Source organism: Triturus cristatus, chromosome 2_1 (assembly GCF_964204655.1).
Source record: "Triturus cristatus chromosome 2_1, aTriCri1.1, whole genome shotgun sequence".
In the NCBI taxonomy this organism is placed as follows: domain Eukaryota; kingdom Metazoa; phylum Chordata; class Amphibia; order Caudata; family Salamandridae; genus Triturus; species Triturus cristatus.
The window spans coordinates 438,463,660-438,475,269 of NC_140581.1; the positions used below are offsets into that span (position 1 = coordinate 438,463,660).

Here is an 11,610-nt window from a genome sequence, read left to right on the forward strand (position 1 = left end):
CTTAGAAGTCTCCTGCTAATAATGCATGACACATGGGCATTTGGCAGCTGTGGGTGCGAGGTGGAATGAGTGCCTCTCGTGTACTGATAACGTGCCCAGCCCAACCCGGACATGCCTGTTAGACAACGTGGAAATAAACCAGCATACGCGATCTTTAAAGGCCACCCTTCCGGTTCACACGCACTGCAAAGCACCTCAACTGGACCCATCCAGGCTGCCGTACTGTGTCTGACCATCGAGTTTTTTTCTTCCTCTAATCCCTATAGAAACGCATTCTAAAAGAACATCAACCAGCCAATGGGATGCGACGGAACGAGACGAACGAGCCAATGGAGCGCGGCTATGCGAGATTTAAACCCGAGGCGGGGCCTTGTATGCAGTATCGTGTTTCTGTAGTTGCTTGATTCTTACTCGAAGCGTATTCCTGTTGCTGTGTGGAAGTCGCTGCTGTTTCCGCACCATGTCTCTGCGAGTTACTAGGGTGAGTGCGGTCTGGGTGAGCTTTGCTTCTTTGTCACCCTGAACACTGGTTTCCAGTGCTCCTTTTTCTTCCTTCACTTTCCTGATGTTGTGCTGTTAGGGCTACTTCTCATCCCTTGGGGTGCCTAATGTTCTGGCTTGCTCTGGAGCCTTCACCCTCTGTGCGAGCCTTCACGCTGCACTGCTTAGCAAGTCTTGCACTGACCCATGGCGAATGTTTTACTGTGCACTATTTCGTCACTCATGACTTATTATAAACGTGCTTCGACGCCTTGCTAGGAGGTAGTAAGTGCTATAATTAGGTTGCCGTACTGTGCTTGTTTATCGCCAGCTTGTATTATTTACGAGTACCCCCTCACCCCGCCACATTCTATCAGACTTTAATATGTAACACGCGTCATGTAATCCTCCTTGAAGCGTCCTAGCCTCCATACCGTTATGCCTTCCTACTCAAATTGTTTACTTGGTTTCTTCCGACCTATTTCCAGTTTGTGTTCCTTCAAGCTTTACTTCATTTGTTCTTAAGCGAATGGGGTACTTGTCTTGTATCCCTCTATCTCGACTCTCGAGACCCCCTTCATTCTGTCATGGCTACAACGCCTCACTCTCCACGCCCTTGATTGTCCTATGTTTCTCTAATGCTGTAACGCTACTTGCCCCAAAGCAGCGCTTGGTCCATTTATTTCTTTTAACTTTGCAGAATATGCTGGCCAATGCTGACAACGTCAAGCCCTCTCTGGCAGGCAAGAGAGCAGTGTCCTCTGCACAATTGGTACGTATGTAATGTTTGTACAGGGCGAACCTAGTCAAAAGGCAGTGGAGCACCTACAGAGGGTCAGACCTTACCATAAGGCCTTGGAGCGCTGGGGCAGGTACAGGGGATGGATGCCATATCTCTAAATAGGGAGTGTGATGGCTCCATATTGAGAGAAGGCTCTCTCCTCTACCTGGCACACAGTCGGGTAGGCATCTGTCACCACAAACCTTTGCAACCTACTGAAAGGGTTTCTATGAGTCTAGCCTATGTTTTGTATTGGAAGGGTACCCTTTCAGATTGCAATGCTTAGACTAACTTTATAACTTTGACCACTTTGTATGTGCGCTGTACAGTGCAGAACACATGGAAAGTCAAAGGGTAAATTAAAAAAATTCTCTCCATGATGGTGCCTATTTAAAATGGGTTTTGATACCTGTCTGACATGGGAACACCACTGCACCACCAAGGGGATGTCTAAATGGCACCAGGTAATGCAAAGCAGCTGTGCACTCAAGTGAGCAAATCATTTTTTTGTGCTGAAAAGTAAACTGGGGGGGGGGGGGGGGGCTTTTGCCTCACTTTTGTGATGAAAATATAGAATAAAATCTTAGTAGATTTGTCCCCCATAATGTTAAAAAGCATTGCACATCGGGGGGGGGGGGGTACAAGAGTGGATTAAGGGGCAGTGAAAGGGGAGTAACCCTGATTGGTGGGGGTAGGAATTGAACACTACTTTGATACTTTTTCATTCTTTTTAAAGAGGGTGTTAGTCTTGTGTATAAAAAAACCCTGGTGATGTAAGACAGACCCACCCTCCCGAACTGAAAGTACCTGTTCCCAACTAATTATCACAAAATGCACTGAATAGTTGTGTTCTCCCTCCCCCCAGAAGCTATGCCCCTGGGCAGGTAGTTGGGTTATGGCAGCAAGAGTTGTCCAGTCCCTGCATTGTAATGTAGTGCCCTTTAAATGGGAGTGTTCAAATATTTTTCACCTTGCAGTGTTACGGCGGTCCTGATGGGTGCCTATATGGAATAGGCTTCCTCCTTGTGCTTAATCGCCAAGCTTTGATGGGGAACCAATCGGCATGCTACTGGTCGTAATGGTGTACTTGATGTAGCTGGCTCGGAAGATGTTGAGGACTGCCAAGGAATAGAGTTTAATCTGTATGGGGGTGATTTGATTGTTCTGGCCCTTGAAGCATCCTACCATGTAGGATGCCTTTAATTTGAGGGGGGGGGGGGGTGTAAATATGGAGACTCGCATAGGATGCAACACCCTGCTACATGGTGTCAGAGTATTTGGGCTTGAGTAGCAGTTCTGATGAATTTATGGAAGAATCCTTCTCTTTTAGAGGAGCTGCTAGGCAGTCTTTAACTTGTTTATTGTTGGTTATGTTGCTACTCGGGCAGAATAAAAGCGATGTCACCCATTTGGTGAAAGATGGGGTTCAAAGCGGCAGAGGTTCAGGTCATTAAGGTGGGTTTATATTAGTGCATGCATATTTTGGGCTATTAACAGGAATTCTGTCTTTGTGGGGAATGGGCTTCAGGTAGGCTATGGATGTCTAGGAGACGTGCAGACACTATCTCTGCTGCTGAGTATCTGGAGCAGAGTGAACTTTCATGTAGAGTTGGGTATCATTGGCATGTTGAATATTTGATTGTCGAAGAGGTTATCCAATTCGGGACTCTGTGGTGAAAATGGCAGGGGACAGTATGGAACTCTGGGGACTCTGCTGATTTGGATGTCTTAAACTGGTTCCAGTGAAGCTGTTGCTGCAGTATTATTCTTATGCTAATCTAACGTTTGAGAGTTCTGAGTCTGCTGAAGAAGCCACTAGAGGATCGTCTGTTGGGGCTCAAATTCTGACCATAATGATGCAGGTCCATGGTATGGTCTAATGTACTGATTGTAACTCCTCTCCCTGGGAAGAACCAGCCCCATAGTCGTTCTGGTATTTTGGGAGGATTTTTCGGTCTACTGTTAACTCGTGAATGCTCCGACCTGCAATACTCAACAGGTCTGGCATGCCCCTCACTTAATTTACACTGACCAAGTGGAGATCTTAGTCTAGGACCTGGATCTATTATGACACTTAAGCTATTTTGATTTGAGTAATAGCCAGCCTGATACAACTGCTTAATTTGGTGGAACTTGATCAACCTATTTGCTCCTTTGTACCTTTATCTGGTGGCGGTGACTCTTGGCGATCCTAGTAAAATAGGAGATGCTTTCAGTCTTGCATGAAGGCTAGCTCCACCCAGGTGGATTCTGATTATAGTTTGTTACCCATTTATTCTGTTCACATACGTCATGGTAGCTGTGGTTTTTCTTGTCCTAGAAAAATGCAGGGAATGTGTTGGTGATCATGACAGGTTGTCATATCGTTAAACCTGCAGGTTTTAACTCCCTGTAATTGTTCTCACACTCATTAGGGTTCACAGGCAAATGCCGAGAATGTGAAGACCACCTTGGCAGGCAAACGTGCAATCTCCATCTCTAACTTGAGACCAAGAGCAGCCTTGGGAGACATAGGGAACAAAGTGGATGTGAAGTCTAAAGTGCCCATCAAAAAGGTAAGTGTTGAAACCATTGACTGCCAGGCAGACTTTAAGCTAGCCAAATGTTGAGATGAAAAATGCTGGACTTGTGACAAAAGCTCTGTAAGAGAAGGCTTAGCACATAAACCCAAGTCTACTCTGACTTCTCCTATTGTGTTGGCACCATGGTCCAAGGTAGGTAACCATGGAAGTGGGTTATACAGGATTCTGTTCTTGTAGCAGTCGTTTGCAGCTACTTTCATACACTTTAGGGTTCTCTGGGTTTGAACTATAACCAAGCCTTGCAGCCACCCATTGCTAGAAAGGTTGGTTTCTCGAAGTTTATGGCATCACAAGTCAGACTGCTCAGTCACTGTCTAGTGACTGGCCAACTAAGGTCAGTGACTGGCCACAGCAAGGCAATCTACTGCAAATCATGACTCCTTTGGGTGCCTGTATCCATAATTGTCTTTATTTAATGTGGGCTCTAATTCTAACAACTGCTATGTGGCAGTTTAGTTGCATTATCTAAAGCAACATTTTAGTCCCAGATTGTGGAAACAGCAGAAACCCATTGCTGGTGTTCAATCTTTGTTTCTGACTAGTCTCAAACATGCTGTGAAAAGTTTGCCATTAAGGCTGCCCCCAAAGTAGGTAAGCTAATTCAGTCACTTTTTTGGGATATCATTGTTGCTGCTCTTGTGGTATCTCCAGTTACTGCATTGTCTCTCGGCAGGTGTCCCTTGCCAATCCTCCAGGGGAGAAGGCTAACTTTTATACAAATTCCTTTGCTCTAACCACATTGGGATCTGCATGTGGCTGTAATCACCATTTATAGTTCTAGCCTACACTCTGCTGCTACTGCAGCAGACTTCTCTGATTCTGGTTGAACCTTGTATGATAAGTGGGCACTGTAGGGTCCAGGGTGGCAGCTTGTATCACATCATTCCAAGCCAGGACATGATTCTGCTTCATGGAAGCAAATTGATCTTGTGGCATACTCTGAATCATTGTCTTGTTAATGACAGACTATCAAAGGGAAATAGCAAAGCAGACTGGAGTGGGTAGCACAACTATTTTCCCGGGGCATCAAATGTCTCATCTGAGCAATAAGTCAGCAATGATTTTTCAGTGGGCACTGTTCTGGTGTCTGGTGTAATCCTGTCCTGTAGCTTGTGTCTGCAAGGGTTCAAACTGGTGCTGTCTACCTTCACTATACGAATCTGTCTTGGTCCTGCTGCACTGCAGGCCTCCATAGATTTACTGATTAGGGTTGTTCCCAGCTGTAGCTTGTACATGCTACACTGCAGGACTCCATGGATTTACTGACTAGGGTTATTCCCAGCTGTAGCACCTACGGGGCTTTGCTTAGTGGGTTAGATTCTTACCTTTACTGGTGGTACAATGCAGTGAACTGGCTATTGCAAGATGTGCATGGCTGACCAGCCTAGCATTACAGGAGTTTATTAAATTGCCAGTTGCCAATCATTGTGGGTTCCTGAGTTCGTCCCTTAAACTGGTTAAGGGATAAGCTGACCTTTACTAATGTGTTTTTTTTTAGTAAACCACTCTGGCCTCGAGAGGGACATACTAGGAAAAGTTAAATTTACAGAAATCCTGGTTGCTGCCTTAAAACTATTACACTCAAATGCCCCAGTATGAAATTGCCATTGCTGGAATCGTGGTGCCAACTGCAGGGTCTTAACCACCAGTAATCATTGTATTCTTAAATGTATATCTACCTATCTGCTGTTTGGTTGTGAAACTAACAAGTGTTGGTGACTCCCTACTAACAGCAAACTTGGAGTTGTATGACCTCAGTACTTGTGTATCACATTGCATTTAAGCCTTCAAAGCACTAACCCAGTAACTGACAAGCTACTAGTCCACACCTTGTGGCAATGTGCCCAAGTAGGTGTTCAACCAGGAATATTTTGCTTCCAGCATCATGGAGGTGGTTCTTAAGAGTTGACCACTTTTGCAAGCTGATTTGAACAATGTGGAATCTCCACTATTGCGGTCTGGTTACACAGGCACTGCGTATGGTTACACAGGCACTGCGTATGGACAAGGCCTCATAATAATTGAGTGGCTGCATGGTTAAGTACAACTGTCGTGAACGCTGTCCCAGGATAAGTCTCCTATGGGGTTCTTACTGGTCCCACAAGGCTGCATGTTGCAGCCTAATGAGGACTAGACTGGTCCTTGATTAAATGCCACTATACACTTCAGGTGGCATTCTTCTGGGGTTAACCCTAGCTACTAGGCAATGGCTGAACCTGGACCATGTGCTTGTCCTACTATAAGGACACATGCATGTGTCAGCTGATTTACAGGACCTTTTAACCACAATTGGTGGCACTAGTGACCCAGTTGTCCTGTTTAGTAACAGCATTTTCTGGAGGCCTCTGCTTACTTGGCAGTGCATTAAGGATGCATATTGGCAACCTTACTAATCACCGATGTCCTAGTGCCACCTTGCTAGTGGGGTTATGTTCTCTAGTCCATCTTGGTCATGCGCACTGCAACAGACTTCAGAATATTCCTTCCTGACTAATTTAAAGTCAAGCAGCTGAGGGCTTTGGGTTGTCACAAGTGATTGTAGATGCAGTAGTCTGTGCCAAATGTGGGAGCATATCTGTAAGCACTTTCTAGTGCCCACTAACCAAACCATATGCTTGGTACCCTGTAGAAGTGACTTTCTTTGGACCACTTACTACCCTCCATGAGATGGAGGGCCTCAGTCGTCCCTTACACCTGGCTGTCTGTATATAGTGCTGTTGGGGTTGGGTGCCCTGGGATCAGTGACTTTCCACTAACTTTTTTGCGTTGGTGGTCACACAAGACTTGGACAGCATGCAAGGCTTGCAGCTTTAAAAAACAAGTGCTGATCAATCCCCTGCAAACTCTGCTGTAACCTAGATTACATAAGGCTCTCCTTATTCAGGGATGAAGGCCTATACATCCACTCAGCCTCACCTTCTACTTGGCTGATTAGGGATCTAAAGCCAGGCATGCGTGGGCTTGCCAGCATTCATGCTAGTAGCGGGTATTGGACAGTGGATTGTGGTGGCTTTCCTAAGTAGCCCAACTGCTGTAATTGCAGTCTATTTTGTGCTAGTCTACTCTATTGCAGAGTAATACTTTGTCCCCTTTGGGTACACTACAAATTGTTCAGGTACATGGGCAATTGTTCAGTTGCACTATTGGCAGACCAAACTTTTCAGTTGATCTCTACATGTAGCACATAAGATCATACTTTCTCTAACTGGTAGTGTCTTCAGTTGTATCAAATTATCTGGCCTCACTTTAGGTGTTCAGCTTCAGTTCATCAAATGTACTGAACATCACTGGCCTCCTTAAAGCAGGGCAGTCCACTTGTGTTTGAGGACTCAGTGGGTCCAGCATTTAAGTTGGCATTAGTTCGGTCCACTGAATTCTAGTGTATTATCCTCTGGAGAAGTACTTCAACATTGAAGGCAGGCTGGTCCCTTACCATTGACCGTTCATTTGGCTACTCTGAATCTTCCCATCAGTTGAGGGATGGAACTTGTGACTTGACATTAGGCATACTAGTTAAGTTTTGGTGGAGTTTAAACTTTTATGGGGCTCTGTACCATCTTGATAAGGAATTACTAATCAAAGGGTGGAACAATTTTTACAGGTGTTGGTACTTCTGAATTGCCGGTGATTATAATGGCAACTATCTGACTCGTATTTGCTACGTTTCACAGATGGCTGCAACATGGTGTGGTGCAAAATGGCATAAATTGCCATATGGACTAATTGGCTCTTAAAACAGCAATACCTTATGGACCAAGGGCCTTACTGAGTCTTTAATCTGCCCATAAGTGATGTGGAAAGGCTGTCCAGCTATACCATGTACACATTGGAGCAATTAATAGCTGGTCTCCTCTTGAATGTTAAGTAATTGATGCTTTATTTAACACTTAGTCGGTGTATGGCTATTTAACAGTGCAACAAGTTTGCATGCTATGGTATTACAAGTGGTCCTAGTTTAGTCTTGTGTATAAGTTAAAATTGACTGCATGAAGCACACCATCTAATTCAGGGCAAATCCTGAATGGTATAAGTTTCCATGTGCACTTCTGACTATTTACTGTTTGCAAGCACCAGATGTTTCAGACTCTGCACTATAATATGCTGTGTCAGTACAGAGCAATGTGCCCTAACTAGTCCTGAGTAAATATAAGACCTTTTAGACTGTCTTCATTTTGTCATTGACCTGTCAATACAGCAGTACCAGGTAGTCTGAGGCTTAGTCTGAAGTGCTTTAACTCCAAATACACAACCAGCTTTCCAGTATTTCAAGCAAGAACTGTCATGACTTGTGATCAACCTTTATTCTGTCACATACATTTTGTTCTGCATATTGCACAAGATGGTAATTGTAAACCAACTTATCCTGAAAGTCAAATGTTCATGTCATTTTCCTAACTTTCCATAGGATACAAAGGTTGTAGAGAAGGCTCTCCCCAAAAAGGCATCCAAACCAGTTGAACAAGTAGTAGTGCCTGAAAAGCTAGAAGCTAAACCAGATGTGCCTGAAGCTAAGCCAGTCAAAGATTTAGCAAAGGTAACTTGTGTTGGCCTATCCTGTCGACTTGCCAAAGTGGTGCTTTCCTTACTGTGTACTCATGGCATTCTCCTTGTTTTGAGAAGCTGGCACCTGAGAAGCTGGCACCTGAACCTCCATCTCCAAGCCCTATGGAAACATCTGGTTGTGCTACTGATGAAGGTCTGTGCCAAGCCTTTTCTGATGTGCTTATAGAAGTCAAAGATGTGGACGCAGGTGATGCAGAAAACCCCATGCTTTGCAGTGCTTATGTGAAGGATATTTACAACTATCTGAGAAACCTGGAGGTTTGTATACACTTTATTGCCAATAAAATAAAATGACTTAAATGCTCAAACTAAATTGACTTTACTTTTACAGGAGGAACAGTCTGTGAGGCCTAGATATCTTGATGGCCAGGAAGTTACTGGAAACATGAGAGCTATATTAGTTGACTGGCTGGTGCAGGTCCAAATGAAGTTCAGGCTGCTCCAGGAAACCATGTTCATGACTGTGGGAATTATTGATCGTTTTCTGCAGGTATGGCTGTTATGGGTAGAAGCATGTGAGAGCTGACTCCTTTTTCTGAAGCAAATTTAACTGAATGTTAAAACCTGTGTTTAATGTACACCAAGGAGCTTGTGTGGATTGAGGAGCAGTACATGTAGCTTTAACATTGCTTTTGTTTGTGCTCCAAGCACTTGTGCTATAGTGATAAACCTGACCTTAAAGATGAGTGTTTTAACTAGAAAATCTACTTTGCAGGCAAATCCTGTACCAAAGAAGATGCTTCAACTAGTTGGTGTAACAGCCATGTTTGTTGCCTGTAAATACGAGGAGATGTATCCTCCTGAGATTGGAGACTTTGCCTTTGTAACCGACCACACCTACACTAAAGCTCAGATTCGGGAAATGGAAATGAAGATCTTGAGGGTCCTGGACTTTGGTCTGGGGCGGCCTTTGCCCCTGCACTTCTTACGACGAGCCTCCAAGATTGGCGAGGTAAACTGAGCTCAGTAGCACCATACAAAGATTAGCTACTGATCAATGGTTATGGCACTTCATTGGGCTAGTTGCAGTTAGTCTCCTTTAACTTTTTAAAATCTGTTAACCATTGTTTCTACCTGTGCATAGGTTTGCCTTGTATCTGGATAAATTCTTTAAACTTTACACCTCCTATCCTTTAGGTAAGCTCAGAACAGCACACCCTGGCCAAATATCTGATGGAGCTGGTTATGGTGGATTATGAAATGGTGCACTTCCCACCATCTCAGGTGGCAGCAGCTGCCTTTTGCTTGGCTCTTAAAGTACTTGATGGAGGGGAATGGGTAAGTTAGGCTTACTGTGACCTACTTTATGTTTCATGGATTAACTTTTTCTGACATTTGTTAGCACTGTTAATACAGTGATGCATAGAGCTCTTAAACTTGCAAATGGCATGTAGTTCTCTATGCTTCACATGGCTTTCTGGGAGGACTGGATGGTACTCTGCTTGAATTCGTCTCTACAAGGTGCCTATTACGTGAGAACACCTAGATTTGCTAGAATGTTCAGCATGAAGCAATTTGCCTTCCATTCATCTTAAATGTGCTGCCAGGGGGGTACCTAGCTGCAGGCTTCTTTAGGAAAACTGCAGCATAGCTTAACTACCTACATTGAACTTCTTGGCAGGTTTATTCAAGGTGTGTCAGACAAGCAAACTAGACAGTCTTGGAGCGGGGGTGGTTGGGTTGTCGGAGTATTTTGTAACGTCCCATACTAGCCTCCTAAAATGTACATGGAGCACCCACACACTAATGCAGTATTGTGTTTGGGCACCTCCTGAGTATTGCTTGACAATGGGACATGTGCTGTATGACCGGCTCGTTTGGCTTGCCTCCTTGGCTTTTTAGTCTGTATTGTGGATATTCGTTCCCCAGTGAGATGGTGTATTGCTGAAATGCCACTAAAAGCTTTTGGGTTTATGTAGGTGCACTCATGAATGGTCTTCTGGGTGGATGTGTTCAGACTTAAACTGGTACATGTTGCATCTAAATGTTAGCTGTAGCCTTTCCATTTAAAGTAAATGTCTTTGTCTTCTAGACTCCCACACTGGAGCATTACATGTGTTACTCAGAAGGTTCACTGACTCCAGTCATGCAACATATGGCAAAGAACATCTTGAAAGTTAATCGTGGCCTCACTAAGCATTTGGTACGTACTTGACAGCCATTTTATGGGGAGGTGGGTCGTTTTCCTAACCTTAAATTGGGCTACAACTTGTCTTCAAATTTTTCACTTCAGAGGTAGTGATCAATACAGCATGAAGTTTCCCTTTACAATGCATCTGTAATTCTCTGCACTGTCTGTGGACAGGCGTGAGTCTTGTAAATACTTTACGTGATTCATATTAAGTGGTAATATCTGCAGTCCAATTTAGGCCTCATGTGGCACATTCTATTGTGAACTCCCATACCTTTGATATAAAGCCTCTTACTTTTTTGTAAGCTGTAATATGTTCACTGGATTTGCTGGTATTTAAACGTGAGCTAACTACAGGGTTTCTCCCAGTATATCCCAAATCTAATCCATGCTAATCTGGCAAATGTGTTCAAGATTACGCAACTGTAAGCAACCATTAAGTGTTTCCTTTTCCTGTTTCAGACTGTGAAGAATAAATACTCCAGTAGCAGACAAATGAAGATTAGCGGCATCTCTCAGCTCAAATCCCCAGTTGTACAGGAGCTGGCCAGACCATTAGTCTCTTAAATTAATTTCATTACGAAATATTGAGCACCATGTGCTGGATGTAAATATTGTGAATTTTATTGTTTTACTATGTTTTTAAGTGAATATTTTAATAAATTGTTGAATACAAACTAATCAGTTGTCCTTGCTCATTGGTTTGGCTCCTAACACTGCAGCTCCTGTAGTCTTTGTATGTAGTCAGGCTTAAAATCTTGTTGGTGCTATAATTGGCTTTCTTTAGCATGTGAAGACCTGTTGAACTGCATTTCCAAACTGTCATTGACCTCTGCTTGATGGATTAGCCAAAAATGTACCTTGAAGGATGCATGGCTGCAGGTAGTTTGTGGGTTTTTGAGACCTGACAAACCACCTACTAACTGCAGTATGTCAGGCCATTATTTCAAGCAGTTGCATGGGGGTGTTCCTGTTCCAAGTCCTTCACTGCTATGAATCGTGTGCTTGTCACGGCTATGTCTGTTCTCTTAGCTGCACAACCTAAATTTGTCTGCTTCTAGCTAAATTCACTA

General features: G+C 43.9%; 1 protein-coding gene across 1 annotated transcript; it reads left to right on the plus strand.

The window, feature by feature from the left end:
* The first annotated feature begins 336 nt into the window (after positions 1-336).
* Positions 337-11,218, plus strand: CCNB1 (cyclin B1). Its single transcript, XM_085632151.1, has 10 exons — positions 337-481; positions 1,181-1,252; positions 3,676-3,816; positions 8,249-8,377; positions 8,464-8,664; positions 8,738-8,896; positions 9,122-9,358; positions 9,544-9,684; positions 10,439-10,549; positions 11,000-11,218. Exons 1-10 carry the CDS (start codon positions 461-463, stop codon positions 11,102-11,104), a joined length of 1,317 nt encoding a protein of 438 aa, XP_085488277.1. The 5' UTR covers positions 337-460; the 3' UTR covers positions 11,105-11,218.
* The last annotated feature ends 392 nt before the right edge of the window (positions 11,219-11,610 follow it).

Excerpts from the sequence above, each read along its gene's own strand:
- CCNB1 (XM_085632151.1), top strand. The coding sequence starts at position 461 with ATGTCTCTGCGAGTTACTAGG. Across the intron at positions 8,665-8,737 it reads ACTATCTGAGAAACCTGGAG|GAGGAACAGTCTGTGAGGCC; the intron begins GTTTGTATACAC and ends TTACTTTTACAG. Across the intron at positions 9,359-9,543 it reads GAGCCTCCAAGATTGGCGAG|GTAAGCTCAGAACAGCACAC; the intron begins GTAAACTGAGCT and ends CCTATCCTTTAG.